The 20,241-nt window shown below is 51.4% G+C and overlaps 1 protein-coding gene across 2 annotated transcripts; it reads right to left on the reverse strand.

The window, feature by feature from the left end:
• Positions 1-8,472: 8,472 nt before the first annotated feature.
• On the reverse strand, positions 8,473-14,984 carry Tmem270 (transmembrane protein 270). Of its 2 annotated transcripts, none has more exons than XM_040731588.1 (3): positions 14,891-14,984; positions 9,562-9,999; positions 8,473-8,776 (listed from the first exon to the last, which is right to left on the reverse strand). In XM_040731588.1, exons 1-3 carry the CDS (start codon positions 14,939-14,941, stop codon positions 8,489-8,491), a joined length of 777 nt encoding a protein of 258 aa, XP_040587522.1. In that variant the 5' UTR covers positions 14,942-14,984; the 3' UTR covers positions 8,473-8,488. The 2 variants fall into 2 exon arrangements, with proteins under 2 accessions (XP_040587522.1, XP_040587521.1); XM_040731587.1 differs by having other exon boundaries at positions 14,870-14,984.
• Between the last annotated feature and the right edge of the window lie 5,257 nt (positions 14,985-20,241).

Raw genomic sequence — 20,241 nt, forward strand, 5'->3', positions numbered from 1 at the left:
AGATTTCCTTCAGTGGTGTAGCTGCCGGTAAGCACCTCTGCTCTGGTAAATAGCTATACTCCTGTAAGCACAAGTGACACGGAAGCAGAGGGGGGCTAGCTGGGAAGACAGACGAAGGGGACCACCAGGAGTAGGAGGGGGACAAAACAGGGTACTGAGGGTGACATCCATGTGAAAATGCCATAACAAAACCCATTACTATGGATTTAATATATACTAATACAAAATATAAGAATGATGTCGGCCATATCCTGAACAGGGAAGCCTGGACCCATCCCTTCATGACAGGGGGTGTGACTTTGGAGTCCCAAGTGCTTTAGCTCATGACGGTTGTATATCCTGAAGCAAAGCCAGATGGCTCAGCAGGTAAAGTCACCTGAGTTTCCCCCAGGACCCATGTGGTAGAAGAAAAGAATCTGGCCCCAGAAGTTGTCCTCTAACTCTCTAAATATGACATGTGTGCCACGTGTGCAATATGACATGCGTGCATGTGCGTGCACACACATCCAATAGACAGATGCAATTTTTTTGTTTGTTTTTCAAGACAGGGTTTCTTTGTGTAGCTTTGTAGACCAGGCTGGCCTCAAACTCACAAAAATCCTCCCGCCTCTACCTCCCAAGTGCTGGTATTAAAGGCGTGCGCCACCACTGCCCAGGAGTAGACGTAATTTTTTAAAATAGTTGTCAGTGGCTGAACTTAACACGAGCAGGTTAAAGGGCTGGGGATGAGGCCCAGCCAGTGGTGTATTTGCCTAGTGTACAGGGAGACCAGGAATCCCTCTGAGTAACAAAGGGAATTTGAGGATAGCCTGGGCTAACCGAGGCCCTGTCTCTTATATTTGTAGTTGTGAGCCTGGCCTTTAACAGTTAAGCCATCCCTCCAGCCTGGCCCTGTCTCATTTTTAAAAAATCCAGCTGTGATGTTGAGTCCCTGCTCAGGAGGTCACTCACCTTTGGGGTGGTCATCTTTTCTGCAGGCTAGCCCAGGTCCCTCTAGTAGTCTTCTTTCCTGGTTTCTCCTCAACTGCATCTCAAGGTTCTGGGGAGACCACCTGCTCCCACTGGCCAAGCACGGATGTTGGCATGGAGGGTTAGACTCAGGGTTGCTCCCATGAGGCGGGCTCCAAGGCAGAGCCCAAGGCTGTCCCCCCTCCCCTCCAGCTGGTGAAACTCCAGGAGAGGGCATTTGGACAGGCAATCCAGTGGTCCCAGAGGCTCTTTTAAGTAATGCCAACAGCCTCTCTCGGGTGGGCTGGTGCAGAGTGGCAGCTGTCACCAATCCGGACAAGATACATGTGTACAGAATATGTGGAGATGAGTCTGCTGCCAAGGTAAGCCCTTCAGGCGAAGCCCTGAGAACAGTGCCTTTTGGAAAGTCTGGGGAAATTATGGAAACAGGACCCCTACCTCAGGGCAAGGACCCCAGACAGACAGTGGTGATGGTGACAGAGACAGCTCCTGACCCAGCTGGACACGGGCTCCAGCCCTCCAGATGTGCAGCCAGCATTCCGCTGTGGAGACGGGGCGGAGCAGCAGCAAGGGGCCCAGATGGGCCGTGTTAACCTAGAAACAGCTCTTCATGTCCAGATGCTCTGTGTTTAGCCAGAGAGCCAGCTTTGGTCTCCAGATGTGGGCCTGGGCTGGGGGGTGGGGAGTACATCACCCCAGATGTGCACTTTGTGAACAAGATTGGCTGCAGGATCCAGCTGCTGCATCAGGGACCTGAGGGCTGGGCTTGAATTTCTCTGTTCTATTTAGACTAGAGGGTGCCATCCAGCACCCCTAATCCCAGCACTCTGGTCCTGGATCAGGAAAGCTTCAGGATTCACAAATGCTAAGTTGCAGATGCCGGCAGAGCCCTGTGGTGGAAATAAGGACCAAGCCTGACCTGCCCAGGGCTCTATAAGCCAGAGACTGGTCAAAACTGAGCCCCAGCGGAGACAAAGGATCTGAGGTCCCTCAGAGTGTAGGTACCTCAAGCTGGGGATGGACCTCCATTGGTAGCGTGTTTGCCTGGCATGCATGACGCACTAGATTTGATCCCTGGCATCATATCTACTGGTCCTGGCAGCTCTTGCCTGTAGTCCCAGCATTTGAGAGGTAGAGGCAGGAGGATGAGAAGTTCAAGGTCAGGCTCAGCTGCGCAGCAAGTCCAAGACAGCTTGTCTGAACACACACACCACACACGCACACACACACACACACCACACACACATACACCACACACACACCATACACACACATACACCATACACACACATACACACCACACACACACCACACACACACACATACACCACACACACATACACACCACACACACATACCACACACATACACACACACCACACCACACACACACATACACACACACATACACACCATACACACCACACCACACACACATACACCCTCCACACACACACACACACACACACAGCCTGTTAACAAATGTAAATTTCTAATATTTCGATTATTTTACTACTGTTTCTTATGCGTGTTTGACATGCCTGTATGTCTGTACATCACACGTGTGCCTACTACCTGTGGGGGTCACAAGAGGGTACCAGATCCCCTGAAACTGGAGTTGCAAATGATTGTGAGCTGCCATGGGGATGCTGGGATTTGAACCTGAGGTCTCCAGAAAAGTATCCAGTGCTCTCAACCACACAGCCATCTCTCCAGCCCCTAAATATGTATTTTCTTTTCTAAGTTTTAAAAATTGCCCAAGTAGATCCTCCCCAACCCCCAATCTCCTACCACCAGGGGCAGAAATTAAAAAGCAAAGGTCACAAGACAAGAAGGAAACTACATCCTCTCCTGAGTCCCAGGCAGGAAGGCATGGTGGGCCTTAGGAGGCAGAGGTCTAAGGTCAAGCCAACCTAACCACAAGGCAGTAGAGGCTGTGGATCGACAGCATCCCCTAAGTCCTGCTAGGAAGGACAGTTATCGAGGATGTAAGGTGCACAGTGGGCTCTTTATGGCCCGCTGGGGACAGCAGGGCTGGCATCATGTGGCCTGGGTGGGGAGTCTGGCCAGGGAGTCTCCAGGCTGAGGCATGAAGCCCTAATAGGGTGTGTCAAGCCAGAGCTCTGGGGAGGGGGCCGCGCCTCTCGGCTCTGGCAAGCCCCACCTGGGGCCAAGCGCAGAGCTGGTTCTGAGTGGAGTCTGAGGGCCCCAGAGGGGGCATGTAATCCACAACTGAGCCCCCCAACTCTGGACAAGCCTGGGGCAACCAGGAAAGACCGTGGAGACCGCTCTCACGGCGTGAGGGAAGCAGATAGCTTCAGACGGAAGCTGGGTGGGCTTGGTGGGAAGCCGGCCCCACACTCACACCAGGGTAACCAGGATTCCCTCCCTACACGGGGGACTTGATCGTTTACTGCCCCCTTCTCTATCACTCTTCCTGAGGTGCTCATCTCCAGTCAGCCCCTATATAACTTCTGAAGCCATTGCCTTATTTGGGGTCAGATGGGGTGAGGAGCAAGGACACGGGGAGAAACTTAAACATCAGTCCCTCACCCAGGCTGACAGGGTTGAGAGCCGGGGCTGGCAAGCGGGTCAGTGAAGGGGCCAGACACTGGGGATGGGGGCCTTCTGGCAATCACGGCGGCACAGCCAAGGGCCCTGTGTGTCTTGGCCGAGCGAGACCCCTAGGCCGCCAGGTATGTAACAATTCTAGCCGTTTCCTGCCGTAATAATGAGAAAGGGGTTGGTATAAATATACGCGAAGCATAAATAAATACAGGCCGGGCCGAGGCTGCATAGCAGACAGATTGCGTGGAACTGCCGGCCAGCCCTCCAGCCTGCTCCCCCCCTCACCCAGCCCGCGGCCTCCCCGCCTTCCCTATTACTCCCCACTTGCTTTCTTCCAGAAAGCCAGAGGCCACTCCACATTCCAGGCCTGAGAAAGAAGAACTGGCGACCCTCGGCCACAGGGCCTAAGAGTCTCTATCAGTGGACTGTGGCACCTAGGAAGCCAGTGAGTGGTTCTAGAGGAGACAGCCAGGGCCGTGGGGGCATCATGACAAGCGCATAGACTAAACTAGCCCTGTGACGGTGGGCGCAATGGCTGATCACAAGCGGGGAAACTGAGGCTTGCAGAATTAACTTGCCCAGTCACCTCACATAGCTAAAAATGTCTACAGCTGAGACTCCAGCCCAAGGTGTTCTTACTCCAGGATGTCTGCTTTATACATCGTTACAAGGCACCTGAAGGACTGGGGCGATGGCTCAGTGGATATGCTTGCTACAAAGGCATAAAGTCCTGAGTTCAAATCTCCAGGGCCCACATAAAACCAGGTGTAATAGCACCCAGCCCCAGTGCTCCTGGTGTGAGATAGGAAACTCGGGACATGAGAATCTCTTGGCCAGCTGCCCTGCTGTATGAAGTGGGCAGCACGAGGCTGTGGTTTTCAGTTTGTTGTTTTTGTTTCTCAAGACAGAGTCTCACTATGTAGTGCTGGCTGCCCTGGAACTCACTCTGTAGACCAGGCTGGCCTCGAACTCACAGAGATCCACCTGTGTCTGCTTCCTGGGTGCTGAGACTAAAGGTGTGCGCCGCCACCACCCATCTTAAAGAAGCAAGAACCAACACCCAAGATTGTCCTCTGACCTCCACACATGCGCAGTGGTCCACATGCCTACACTCGCACATGGACCTGTGTTGCTAAGTAAAAGTCCTTCCCTGTGAGAAATGTGAACACATAGTCCTCCTCGTGAGGCCCCAGCAACAAGCCGAAGTCCACCCCAGGGAGTTTATTAGGCTTACCTATACAGTTTGCGCGAAGGGTTTCAGGCAGGAGAATGGGTGACCCCAAAGCAGCCACCCCGAAATTCTGCGTCCTGTCTGTCTGATGACACCTCTGTGGCTGTATAGACGGAGCCCCCTCCCACTGGTCTCCCCAGCCTATGTACTCTGCCCCCCAAAGCCATGTGCAATTAGGGCAGAACTCCATACAAATGGCGGCGAGGGATGGCTGAAATTTCAGGTGAGAGAAACCCATGAGTCTCCCCACCCCTTACGGGGGAATGCCAGCAGACAGCCAATCCAGTCATGAGAATCTCTTGCTCACAGTCACAGCTGGTCCTAGGAAGAGGGCTGGTTGTTCATCTTGGATGATGATACGATGATACAACAATGTGGGGAGGAGAAAGGAGGGGGGAGGGGGAAGAAGAGGGGAAGGGGGAGGGAGAGGGGGGAGGGCAGCAATAGGAAGGTTATTCTAAGCCTTCCTCCCAAATCCAGGCCCCAGACCACCAGGGTCTTTAAAAGATTTGGGGAATTTATCTCCAAGGCTCTAAAGCAAATACAGCAATATCCTGGGGCCAGGGATCCCAGGGGTCAGATTCCATGCAGCTTGTGTTAAGGTCCAGTGGCCAGGACTGTGTATACAAGAGGCCTAACCAGTCTGCAGCTTTGGGCTAGTTTTCTGCTGGGGTATATCGGACGAGGAGGCCTGGTGAGTTCTCCCTCATCGTGTTGTAGACACAAGGACACTGAGACCCAGACAGGGCAGAGCCTGATCCAAGGCCACATGGGAAGGCAAGAAAAGAGTCACAGGATTCAAGGTGTAACTCAGTGGTAGAGCACCTTCCTAGAATCCCCCAGTGAGGGGCTGAGGTGTGGCTCAGTGGTAGAGCACCTGCCTAGAATCCCCCAGTGAGGGGCTGGGGTGTGACTCAATGGTAGAGTACCTGCCTAGAATCCCCCAGTGAGGGGCTGGGGTGTGACTCAATGGTAGAGCACCTGCCTAGAATCCCCCAGTGAGGGGCTGGGGTGTGACTCAATGGTAGAGCACCTGCCTAGAATCCTCCAGTGAGGGGCTGGGGTGTGACTCAATGGTAGAGCACCTACCTAGAGTTCCCCAATGAGGGGCTGGGAGTTCCCCAGTGAAGGGCTGGGGGTGTGGCTCAGTGGTAGAGCACCTTCCTAGAATCTCCCAGTGAGGGGCCAGGGGTGTGGTTCAGTGGTAGAGCACCCGCCTAGGCTGGGGTGTGGCTCAGTGGTAGAGCACCTGCCTACCCTGGAAATGGCCTTGAATTTCATCTCCTGGAGGAATGAGAATAAACACAAAACAAATACTTGGAAGGCTGAGGCAAGATGCTTGTGAGGTTGAAGTCCACCTGGGCTACACGGGAAGACCCTGTATCTCACACACAGACAGTAAATAAATATCAAAGTTAGGCAAGCATGGTGGTGCATGCCTGTAATCCTATCTCTTGAGAACCAGAGGCAGGAGAATTCAGTGTGAGGTTTAAGTTCAACGCAAGCCTAGACTATGTAACCAGAGCCTGTGCCTATAAAATAAAATAAGGGCTGTAGAGAGGTCTCAGTTTATAAAGTGTATGTTATGTGTGTGTGAAGTCTGGCTTCAACGCCTAAAACCCATGTAAAAAAGTCTAGGTGCGGGACACATGACTTCAATCCCAGCCCTGGGAAGGGAGAGACAGATGGAGCCCTGGGGACCCACGGCCAGCCGGGTCTAGCAAAACCAGCAATCTTCAGATGCGACCAGAGAGAGGTGGAACATGATAGAGGGGACAGACAACGAATGTCAACCTCTGCCTCCACAAGTACCTGCATGTGTGCATGTGCACACACACACGCACACGCACACACGCACGCACACAAGGGGGGGAACAAGCTGCTAACAGGAAAAACACACCAGTACCACACATAGACTCTTACCCCAGCAGCTCAACGCCAGGGCTGACGCCATGCCAGCCCCCAGCCCCACCCTGCTTAGCATTGTGTCCCCAGGCAGCTCAAACACCTTCTCGGGACTGGGAACCCAGGTTCTCCAGGAAGTTGTGGGTGCTCTGGAATCTAGAAGAGGTGTGATTTACACAGGAGCTGGTAGGCCATCCCACACACACGCCAGCAACTGTTCTGCCTTGAAGGAAAGGAGCCCGCTCGGCTGTCTCTCAAAGGCCGGTAAGTTGCTTTCTGTATGTGGAGGAAGGACCTGGAAGACACATCTAGCTTACCGTTCACAGCCATAAGGGAGGAGGCACTAGTTGCCCTGACAATGAGGAATAGGTTGGGGTGGGGGAACCAAGGTTCTCCAAACCTACACACACACACACACACACACACACACACACACACACACACACACACAGGCGCCAGGCCTTGAACTAGGGAAAGGGGTGGGAGGTGAGGATTGACTCTCAGAAAACCAGCCTAAGAATCACTCACCTAAGGCCCAGGTCAGAGCCTAAGCTAGAATGTGTTGGAAGGACCAGTGAGAGGCTGTGGAGACTGGATAAGTCTTCTCTTGTCTGGGTTGGGGCGTGGGGACAGGTGTAGATTGGCAGTCTTTCTGTGATGTGACATTTTTGGATAGAGGAAAGAATAGGCTATCAGATTTGTGAATGAATGGAGGGCAGGGTGGACAGATGCATTTTGGGATAAATAAATGGATTTGGGGGTGAAGGGATAGAAGAATTAATTTGGGAAGGGATGGATGGATAGGTGGGGTGGGTGGGTGAACTTTTAGATGGAAGACAGATGGGTGGATTTGAGATGGCTGGAGGGATGGATGGATGAATTTTGAGTGGATGGAGGAATAAGGGAGGGAGGGAGGGGAGAGGGAGGGAGGGCGGAGGGAGGGTCAGGTCCTATGGACTGATTGGCAGGTGTGTAGATGAATGAGGAGTGGGTAGATCTATACCTTTGTGAGAGTGAATGAATGATCTACTTCCAGACCTTCTTAAGAGTGATACCCAAAAGAATAAAAATAAATAAAAAAAAAAAAAAAGCCGGGCGTTGGTGGCGCACGCCTTTAATCCCAGCACTCGGGAGGCAGAGGCAGGCGGATCTCTGTGAGTTCGAGACCAGCCTGGACTACCAAGTGAGTTCCAGGACAGCCTCCAAAGCCACAGAGAAACCCTGTCTCGAAAAACCAAAAAAAAAAAAAAAAAAAAGAGTGATACCCAAAAGAATTTTTCAACATCTCTAAACTGTGGGATCCTGGCACCCCCCAGAGGCCAGAGTCGCTAACTGCCCAGTTCCCTTTATTCCCTGGAGAACTACGAACCAAGGGCATAGATTTAGAGTTAGAGGCCTGGGAAGCAATGCCACCTGGAGACCTGAGTGGGCTGGGACATGTTCTGTGACCTTGGAAATAGCCAATCCCTGAGGCTCAATTTTTTTTGTGTGTGTGGAACATGAAAGTCAAGCCAGATGCTGGGGTTGCTAGGAGACAAGGCAAACGACATGTAAAGTGTCTAAGGAGGTTGATTTGTGATACCTGAAAGGCACTTGGGGAATGTAATTTCCATCCCAGAGGTGCCTGGGCCTGGGACTTCAGCCATGTGTGCCAAGAAGCACAGGCCCACACGGATCCACACATGCTCAGGCCCACACGGATCCACACATGCACAGGCCCACACGGATCCATACATGCACACATATGAAACAGAATAGCCTTCCAGCCCAGCTAGGTAGGAGGACAGCGAGTCCAAAAGGCAGGTGGGGGCACATTTATTCTCCGGGGGTTCCAGGCTGGGATGGGGAGTGCCCAGCCTCAGTGGTGGAGGGCTCTGGAATTAAGAACTGAGGTGATGGGGATCCTGGGGTCTCCTGGGATTTGGCCTCCTGAGCCTGGGCCAGTTGGGCTGTGTGCTCAAAGGCAGCCTGAAGCAGGTGCGAGGCAAGGCAGGTGGTCCACGTGACAAGATAGGCCAGGTTCCAGGAAGCGAGTGTGGTTGTGTGCTCCACCCACAGGTAGACACGTCTCAGCAGTGTCAGGGCTTCCAGCAACACAGAATTCTGCAGGAGGGTCCGGACAAGCAAGAGCATTGGTGAGAGCCCAAGGGATGGCTCAGCAAACTGAGTTCGAGCCCTAGCACCCACATGATAGAAGAGGAAAAAATCCTGCTTTCCTCTGACGCCTACTTGTGTGCAGGCACAAGCATGCCCACATGCTTACCTGTGTACACACACATAAATGATAATGTTTCAGTAACATTCTATGGGGCTGGAAAGATGGGTTAGTGGGTAAGAATATGAAGTCCTCTTGCAGGGGACTTCAGTTTGGTCTCCATTACCCACATCAAGTGGCTCACAGCTGTGTGTAACTCCAACTCCAGGGAATCTGATGCCCTCTTCTGGCTTCTGGAGACACCTGCACACACAGACACACACAGACACACACACTCTCTCTCTCTCTCAATTTAAAAATAAGAATAAAAAATTAAAAAGAGCAAACTAGGGGCTGGAGAGATGGCTCAGAGGTTAAGAGCACTGGCTGCTCTTCCAGAGGTCCTGAGTTCAATTCCCAGCAACCACATGCTGGCTCACAACCATCTATATTGAGATCTAGTGCCCTCTTCTGGCATGCAGGCATACATGCAGGCAGAACACTGTATGCATAATAAATAAGTAAATCTTGAGAGAGAGAGAGAGAGAGAGAGAGAGAGAGAGAGAGAGAGAGAGAGAGAGAGAGAGAGAGAGAGCATGCTAAGTGGCCTCCAGGTCTGGTACTGAGCAGCCTTAGTCACACACCAGAGTCCCCAGTCTCTCATCATCCCCAGCTTGAATCCCTATCAACCTACCTGGCTGGGCAACCAGCCCAGACTAAAGTGATGGACTTTCTGCACCAGCCTCCAGGTCAACAGCAACATCAGCAAGGCCACCAGCATCAGGCTATGCAGACAGGAGATAAACAGGTCCCTGAAGGTGGCTGCGTACACTCCCAGAGGTTCCCAGGCACCTAGGTACCACAGGGCCAGTCTCACGGTGCGAGCACTGCACTGCCCGACTTTGTATGTCAGCCTGGGTCCCCAGAGCAGCAGCCACAGGGGGACCCAGAGCAGTGCCAGTCCAGCTTGAAGGGCCAAGCTCAGGGGACAGGTTATGATGACTCCCGGAAGCAGGTGGGCCTGGTCACTGCGGGAGCCCCGGGCCTCCTGGGCCAGCCCCGACACCCAGTGCTGAAAGGCCGCCATCTTCAGAAGCAGAAAGCGGTACAAATGTGTGCGGTTCTCGATCAGCTGCAGGGAGACGGGGACACCAGTGTTACCAGTGCCTCCCACCTGGGGCGGGACCCAACCTGTGCTGCAGACATAGGGGCTGCCCAGTCGTTATGCGTCATGTCTCAGTTTAGTTACGAATATACAGAAGGAGCCCCTCATCTGTTTGTTTGTTTGATTGATTGATTGATTGATTTTGGTTTCTTTTGCAACAGGGTCTCTCTATGTAGTCCTGACTGTCCTAGAAATCACTATGTAGAATACCCTGGCCTTGAACTCACAGAGATCCTCCTGAGAGCTGGGGTTAGAGGTGTGTACCATCACTGCCCAGCCTATAATCTTTAAAGAGTGACTTCCAAGCGTGGAGATGTAGCTCAGCCATGGTTAAAACCAAGAAAGGTGGCGCATACTTGACGTCTCAGCAGTTGGGAGGCAGAGGGAGAAGGAGCAGGGTACATAGGAAGTTCAAAGCTAGCCTGGTCTGCATGAAACCAAGCAAACGAACAAATGGACACGGCCCAGTGGTTAAAACTCCTGCCCCACAAGCCTGGTGACCTCAGTGTAATCCTGGAACCCATGTAAAGGCAGAAGGAGAGAACCAACGCCCCTAAAATCTTCCTCCGTCTTCTAAATGGGTGCCATGACAAGCACCCACCACACACATCACACAGCAATAATAAATAATAAAAACAAACCGGGTAGCAGTGGTGCACACCTTTAATCCCAGCACTCGAGAGGCAGAGGCAGGTGGATCTCTGTGAGTTCGAGGCCAGCCTGGTCTACAGAGGGAGTCCCAGGACAGCCAGGGCTACACAGAGAAACCCTGTCACAAAAAACAAAAAGTTACAATTAAGTAAGTCGATGTGACCTCCCCCTTAACTCTTCAGGATTTGAACACAGGCTGTGTGACTTCCCCTAAGTACCAGGGCATGCCCCTGGTTGCCTTGGCATCATGAGGCATCTGGAAATCACGAGACAGAGAGATGTTGAGACCGGGAGACGGGGTGACAGAGTTCGATGACAGACCTACTGTTAGGGGTGTAGCGGGAGAGACAAGATTTCCAGGCCTCTCATCTGAATGGCAGGTTGTCCACGAGTGTCTTCCCTTCACCACAGAGTGGGGTTAATGGGGGCTGAGGCTGTAATTGAGACTGCCTTCCTGAAGAGGAAGCCTCCCTGGCAGAGCCTAGAGCCTCCACTCATGGATGACCCACAGGAGTGTCAGCGTCCAGGGTCTGCAGACTCTTGAAGGACCAGGACAGTAAGCCAAGCATCAGGCACATGCCTGGTGTCCCAGCAAGTCAGGAGTTCAAAGCCAGCCTGGGCTATACATTGAGTTTGAAGCTAGCATGGACCACATAGTGAGACAGACATCACACCCACACACATGCACAGACATCACACACACATGCACAGACATCACACACATGCACATGCACAGACATCACACACATCACAGACATCACACACACATGCACAGACATCACACACACATGCACAGACATCACACACATGCACAGACATCACACACACATGCACAGACATCACACACATGCACAGACATCACACACACATGCACAGACATCACACACATGCACAGACATCACACACACACATGCACAGACATCACACTCACGCACAGACATCACACACACGTGCACAGACATCACACACACATGCACAGACATCACACACATGCACATGCACAGACATCACACACACACATGCACAGACATCACACTCACGCACAGACATCACACACACGTGCACAGACATCACACACACACATGCACAGACATCACACACATGCACATGCACAGACATCACACACATCACAGACATCACACACACACATGCACAGACATCACACACACACATGCACAGACATCACACACATCACAGACATCACACACACACATGCACAGACATCACACACACACATGCACAGACATCACACACACATGCAGACATCACACACACACATGCACAGACATCACACACACGTGCACAGACATCACACACACATGCACAGACATCACACACATGCACATGCACAGACATCACACACACACATGCACAGACATCACACACACACATGCACAGACATCACACACACATGCACAGACATCACACACATGCACAGACATCACACACACATGCAGACATCACACACACATGCAGACATCACACACACACATGCACAGACATCACACACACGTGCACAGACATCACTCACACACATGCACAGACATCACACACACATGCAGACATCACACACACACATGCACAGACATCACACACACACGTGCACAGACATCACACACACACATGCACAGACATCACACACATGCACATGCACAGACATCACACACATGCACAGACATCACACACACACATGCACAAACATCACACACACACATGCACAGACATCACACACACACATGCACAGACATCACACACACACATGCACAGACATCACACACACATGCGCAGATATCACACCCACGCACATGCACAGATATCACACCCACACACATGCACAGATATCACACCCACACACATGCACAGATATCACACACACACATGCACAGACATCACACACACATGCAGACATCACACACACACATGCACAGACATCACACACACACACATGCACAGACATCACACACACATGCACAGACATCACACACACACATGCCACATGCAGACATCACACACACATGCACAGACATCATACCCACACACATGCACAGACATCATACCCACACACATGCACAGACATCACACACATGCACAGACATCACACACACACACATGCACAGACATCACACACACATGCACATGCACAGACATCACAAACACACATGCACAGACATCACACACACACACACATCACACACACACATGCACAGACATCACACACACATGCACAGACATCACACACACACATTCACAGACATCACACACACACACATGCACAGACATCACACACACACACATGCACAGACATCATACCCACACACATGCACAGACATCACACACACACATGCACAGATATCACACCCACACATATGCACAGATATCACACCCACACACATGCACAGATATCACACACACACACATGCACAGACATCACACACACACACATGCAGACATCACACACACACATGCACAGACATCACACACACACATGCACAGACATCACACACACATGCACAGACATCACACACACACATGCACAGAAATCACACACACATGCACAGACATCATACCCACACACATTCACAGACATCACACACACACACACATGCACAGACATTATTACACACACACATGCACAGACATCATACCCACACACATGCACAGACATCACACACACACATGCACAGACATCACACCCACACACATCACACACACACACATGCACAGACATCACACACACATGCACATGCACAGACATCACAAACACACATGCACAGACATCACACACATGCACATCACACACACACACATGCACAGACATCACACACACACATGCACAGATATCTCACACACACGTGCACAGACATCACACACACATGCACAGATATCACACTCACACACATGCACAGACATCACACACACATGCACAGACATCACACACACACATGCACAGACATCACACACATGCACATGCACAGACATCACACACATGCACAGACATCACACACACACATGCACAGACATCACACACACATGCACAGACATCATACCCACACACATTCACAGACATCACACACACACATGCACAGACATCATTACACACACACATGCACAGACATCATACCCACACACATGCACAGACATCACACCCACGCACATGCACAGACATCACACCCACACATATCACACACACATGCACAGACATCACACACACATGCACAGACATCACACCCACACACATTCACAGACATCACACACACACACATGCACAGACATCATCACATGCACAGACATCACACACACACACATGCACAGACATCATACCCACACACATGCACAGACATCACACACACATGCACAGACATCACACACATGCACAGATATCACACACACACATGCACAGACATCACACACATGCACAGATATCACACACACACATGCACAGACATCACACACACACATGCACAGACATCACACACATGCACATGCACAGACATCACAAACACACATGCACAGGCATCACACACACACATGCACAGATATCACACACACACACATGCAGACATCACACACATGCACAGACATCACACACACTTGCACAGACATCACACACACACACATTAACACCAGAAGGAAATAAGAAGAGGGAGGAAGAAAGAGAGGAGGGGGAGGAGTGGGCCCATGAGATGGCTCAGTGGGTAAAGGGACTTGCTGCTAAACCTGATGGCCTGAGTTCAAGCCCCCGGACCCACATGTTGGAAGGGGAAAACTGACTCCCAACACACACACACACACACACACACACACACAATCAATCAATAAATCAATCAAATATAACCTTTTTAAACGAAAGAAAGGACCAAGTGTAATGGCACACATCTTTAGTCTTGGCACTGGGGGAGACAGAGACAGGCAGATTTCCGGGAGTTCAAGGCCAGCCTGCGCTACATAGCAAGTACCAGGACAGCTGGGGCTACACAAGGAGACTTTGTCTCAAAATAGATATATATAAATAAACAAAAAGAAGGAAGGGGAAGGGAGAAAAGGGAAGGGGAGGGGAGGGAGGAAGATTGCTGATAAAGACCACGCCACAGTAGTTGGGGATGGGGCTTCCAGGAGGTCATTGGTTATTCCCTGGTGGCTAGGAAGCGCTGAATCCCTACAGGTCCCCTCTCCCCACCATGCTCACCATCACAGAGAGACTCCCGACCTGCAGCAGAATGCTGAGGAGGCCGGATCTGACCCGGGGAGCGGCCTCCATGTCTGGCCTCCATCCATTCCTCCAGCCAGGAGAGGCAGGGTGACCTCACAGATGCCACAGGGTGGGGGGTTAGTTACCATGGGGACCCGGTTGCCACATGAGCCACAACCCCTTTCCCTAGGCCCCCATTCCTGCTCCTCTGAGACCTTGGCTCACATCTGGCTACGTTGTGATCACGGACCAGAGAGAGACGGCCGAGCTCTAGGATCAGTTCTCTACCTGTCTGTACATCTTTCTACCTTTTTATTTACTTATTTATTAGAGAGGGTCTCAGGGAGCACAGGCTGGCCTCAAACTAGCTATGTAGCGAAAAAGATGAACTTGAATTCCTGATTCTCCTGCCTCTACTTCCCAGCAGCTGGAGTGACCCCTAGCCTTTTTAACATTGACTTGACTTGTGTTCGGGGACAGACTCATCCTGTAGTCCAGGATAGCCGTTCCCAGCAGGTGCATTAATAGCAGGTTTTGGGCTTTGGGCATCCTGTGGCTGCAGACCCCCGGGGAAACAGCTGAGACCACATTCAGAATCAGTCTAGTTTACCTGCCAGGCATGGGTGGTGGGGAGGTAGGGAGGGAAGACGGAAAATAGAGGGTGGGGTGGTATCTGTATGGCCTTACCCTCCAGGCTGGGCCCGAGGGTGGCAGATTTGCCGCAGAAGGAGCCCCAGTTTAGCTCCCTCAACTGAGACCCATCTGTCCTCAGCCCTGCCCCCACCCCGCCTACCTCCCTGCCCCTTCTCTCTCCCCATCAACATCGGTCTGGAGAACGAACTGCACTCTGGTGGTGTGCAGTCTTGGAGTTTCCCCATACAGAGGACCAGGGATGAACAGCTGGGAGCATCGAGGAACCACCACGCCAGGGAGCACCATTCTGGATCCCGGATGAAGAAGCATAATCGCATCCCCAGAGCGAGACCTGGGAGCGCTCCGTGCGGGTGCGGTACTGCAACGCTGCCGCGAGGGGGCGGATGACACCGCGGGGCGAGCAGGGCGCTCGGCAGGCATGCAGGAGAAAACGTTTCTGATTTTTGCCCAACCAGTTTCCTGGTAACAGCCTCTTGGGGCATCTGAGAGCACTGCTTGTGCATTTACAGTCAATGCCTGGGTTACAAGAAGAGGAACCACCCAGAAATAATGAGACTCACAGTCTTTCTCTCACTCCACCCTTTATTTTATTTTGGTTTTTCGAAACAGGGTTTCTATTTGCAGCCCTAGCTGTCCTGGAACTCACTCTGTAGACCAGGCTGGCCTTGAACTCAGAGATCTGCCTCCTGAGTACTGGATTAAAAGCATGCACTACCACCCCATACCCCCACACACACTTACAACCCGTCCAGTCTCCCCTTAGTTTAACCCCTTCTTCGTTTGTCAGAACTGGGGGGTTGAAACCGTGGCCTTGCACATGCCAGACAAGAGCTGCACCCAGCTTGGCCTCCATTTCCCTGTGTATCTGAGGCTAACTTCCGGCTCTTCTGACTTGCACCCCCCAACCCCCCACCCCCGTTCCAAGTTTTTCAGCATGATTTGTATTTGTGTGACTTGGGTAAAGCCATGTTTAGCAAGAAAACGCACAAGTTTCCATATGGATATGTATAATGGCACGTGGGTCAATTTGTATGCTCCAGGAAACAATAGAAGAAAGGATTAGAAATAAAATAATGGAGTTGGGTGTGGTGGCACATGCTCTTAAGACTAACATTGGGGAGACAGCGACAGGTTGCCGTGTTCTGCTCCCACCACTGGGAAGGAAGGAAGGAAGGAAGGAAGGAAGGAAGGAAGGAAGGAAGGAAGGAAGGAAGGAAGGAACGAGTGAATGGAACGCCAGAGGTCTTGGATAAAGCACTTAATATCAAGCCTGATAACTTGAGTCCCAGCCCCAGGAACCAAATTGTGGAAAAGGAGAAACCACTGCCCCAAGTTGTCCTCTGACTTCCACAAGAGAGACCCTTGTCATTTCTCTGCCCACACCCACAGGAAGGAAAGAAGAAAGAAAAGCTTTAAAACATTTTTTAAATCAAAGGACCCGATAGAGCAAAGGGCAAATCAGTTAACAACAGAAGAAATGGAAAGCACCGTCAAGTTTGTGTAAAGGTGCTCAAATCTCATTAGTAACCAGGGAGGAATGTGGATCAAAGCCACAGTGAGATACTATCTATCTCCCCTTTCTTAGGGAAAAACAAGAGTCGTACACCATGCACCAATGGCTTTATGGGACAAATAGAAAATCATGCAGAGCCCAGAGCCTGACACAGGGTCACAGAGATCCTTACAGGAAACAATTGTGCAAAGTTGCCCACAAAACACATGAGAAACTAAAACTGGAAATTGACCAAGAGCTGAATGGTGGTTCAGCAGTATAGCGCCTATCCAGAATCCCCCAGTGAGGGGCTAGAGTGTGGCTCAGTGGTAGAGCACCTGCCTAGAATCCCCCAGTGAGGGGCTGGGGTGTGGCTCAGTGGTAGAGCCCCTGCCTAGAATACCCCAGTGAGGGGCTGGGGTGTGGCTCAGTGGTAGAGCCCCTGCCTAGAATCCCCCAGTGAGGGAGTCAAAAAAAAAAAAAAAAAAAGGACTAGTGCTCTAGTTTCTGCTCATCTTACTTCACATCACGCATTGGCAAAAGAACCCCTTACAGAAACATCTACTCGTGAGTAACAAGAGCAGAACTACAGAAGGTTCTCCCCATCGGTGGAGAGAAGGATAAACTTGGAAAGTCCTTTGAGGGATGACTCAAGGGTGCTAGAATAAATGAGAGCTCTACGGGCATGGGAAGATCCAGAAAAAGTTAGTTGAAAAAGGAAAGCTCCAGGGAGCTAGCTGTAGCATGACAGCATTCATGTATGGTTTTCTTTTTTCTTTTCTTTTCAGATCATTATGAAATACTACATGCATTGTTCTGGGTATGCAGTGCACATGGTAAATATATTAAAACCTAGCTGAAGCCAGGCAGTGGTGGCGCACGCCTTTAATCCCAGCCCTCGGGAGGCAGAGGCAGGCGGATCTCTGTGAGTTCGAGACCAGCCTGGTCTACAGAGCAAGTTCCAGGACAGCCTCCAAAACAATACAGAGAAACCCTATCTGGAAAAACCAAAAAAAAAAAAAAAAAAACCTAGCTGAGTGTGGGGGTGCATGCTGAGGCGTAGTGTAAATAATATTAACAAAACTAGGAGTCAGTATTGGGTTAAAAAACTGAAAGATCAAAGAACCTGGAGCAGGCCACCAGTTGCTTCTTTCTCTCTCGTTCCTCAGTCTAAAAAGGAGCTGAGAGTCCGTCTACACCCCACCTAATCGTGTTCTGTCTCCACCTCCCAAGTGCTGGGATTAAAAATGTGTGCCACCACCGCCCAGCTTCTATGGTTAACTGGAGGCCAGCTAACTCTGCCCTCTGACCTCCAGGCAAGCTGAATTTGTCAGAACACAAATGAGATATCACACAACAGCATGCCTGCAATACCAGCCCTCGAGAGGCTGAGGCAAGGAGATTGGTGAGTTCCAGACCAGACTGGAGATCCTGTCAGAATCTTTAGTTTTTACTTATTGTGGTGTGTGTCTTAGTTACTGTTCTGTTGCCGTGAAGAGACATTGTCACCAAGGCAGCTTGTATTAGAAAACGTGCCACTGGGGGCTATTCGCCATCCCAGAGGACGAGTCTATGACCATCTTGGCCGGGAGCACGTTGGGAGGTGGGCAGGCTGGGGAGCAGGCAGGAGACAGAGAGCCATACTGAGCCTGGCACGGGTTTTTTAAAACTTCAATGCCCGTCTTAAATGACACGCCTACTCCAAGGCCACACCTCCTAATCCTCCAGGACATCTCCACTAACTGGGGACCACGTGGCCAGACATTCCGGCCTGTGGGGACCATTCCCGTTATAACCACCACAATATGTTTCTGAGCCGTGGAAGACTGAGCACAGGGGTCAGAGGGTGACTGTGCGGAGCTGATTGTGTCCTTCTGCCTTTATACGGGCCTGGGGATCGAACTCAGGCCATCAGGCTTTCATGGCAGATGCTGACCCACTAAGGCATCTCACTTGGCCTCCCCATCAATTTTTTTCAAAGGGAGTGGGGTAGAGCTCAGGGTAGAGCACTAGCCTAGGATGTGCAAGGCCTGACTTTAATCCCCAGTATAACAAGGAGGGGAGGAAGGGAGGGAGGGATGGAGGGATGGAGGGAGGGAGGAAGGGAGGGAGGGATGGAGGGAGATAGATAGATGATAGATAGATAGATAGGTGATAGATAGATGATAGATAGTTTAGATTAAAAATTAGGCTGGGAATGAGGCGTCTCAGTTGATAGACTGATTGATTGCCTATCACACATTCTTGAGGACCCTGGGCTTGGTCCTCAGCCCCGTATAAAGCAGATGTGGTGACTTGTAATCCCTACACACACTCCAAGGCTGGAGACAGAAGGACCCGGAGTTCACTCATCCTTGACGACACAGTGAGTCAAGCCTGGGCAACATGAGATCACCTAGGAGATAAAATGAAAAGTAAAAGGGGGGAGGGGCCCAGCCAAGGGGGGAGCTGATCATGAAGCAGGCCAGACAACGCGGGTGAAGGGAAACACCTGTCTCTCTGCCCACGATGCCACAACCTGCCTGCCCCGTGATTCCCCCTCTCCACTGGTGTCACCCTACTCTGCTCTGGGACAGCCTAGTCCTGTTAGTGGCAGGCGGTCGACCCTGTCACTCTCCCCAGCTCCTTCTAGAACTGATTCTGTGCCTACAAACAGGCTGCTCAACACGTAATTCTCTCAGATTTGATGCTGGCCAGTTTTAGGTCCTGAATGACACAGGCTAGAGTCATTTGGGAAGAGGGAACCTCAGCTGAGAAAACGCTCGCACCAGACTGGCGGTTTCTTGGTTGCCCACTGTGTGAGGGGACCCTGCTCACTGTGTGGGGCCATCCCCGGGCTGGTTGTCCTGAGTGCTATAGGAAAGCAGGTCTGTGCCAGTCGATGGTGGCGCTCGCCTTTAATCCCAGCCCTCGGGAGGCAGAGACAGGCGGATCTCTGTGAGTTCCAGGCCAGCCTGGTCTACAGAGCGAGTTCCAGGACAGGCTCCAAATCAATACAGAGAAACCCTGTCTCAAAAAACCAAAACAAAACAAAAAACAAAAGAATAAAGCAGGCTGTGGAGAGAAAACCAATAAGCAAGCATCTCTCCACGGCCTCTGCATCAGCTCCTGCTTCCAGGTTCCTGTCCAGTTCCCGCCCTGACTTCCCAGGAAGACAGACTACAAGCTGCAAAATCGCTTTTGGTTATGCGTTTTTATCACAGCACTAGAAACCCTAAGATAG

This window comes from Mesocricetus auratus, unplaced genomic scaffold (genome assembly GCF_017639785.1).
Source record: "Mesocricetus auratus isolate SY011 unplaced genomic scaffold, BCM_Maur_2.0 Super-Scaffold_100025, whole genome shotgun sequence".
Classification (NCBI taxonomy): Eukaryota; Metazoa; Chordata; class Mammalia; order Rodentia; family Cricetidae; genus Mesocricetus; species Mesocricetus auratus.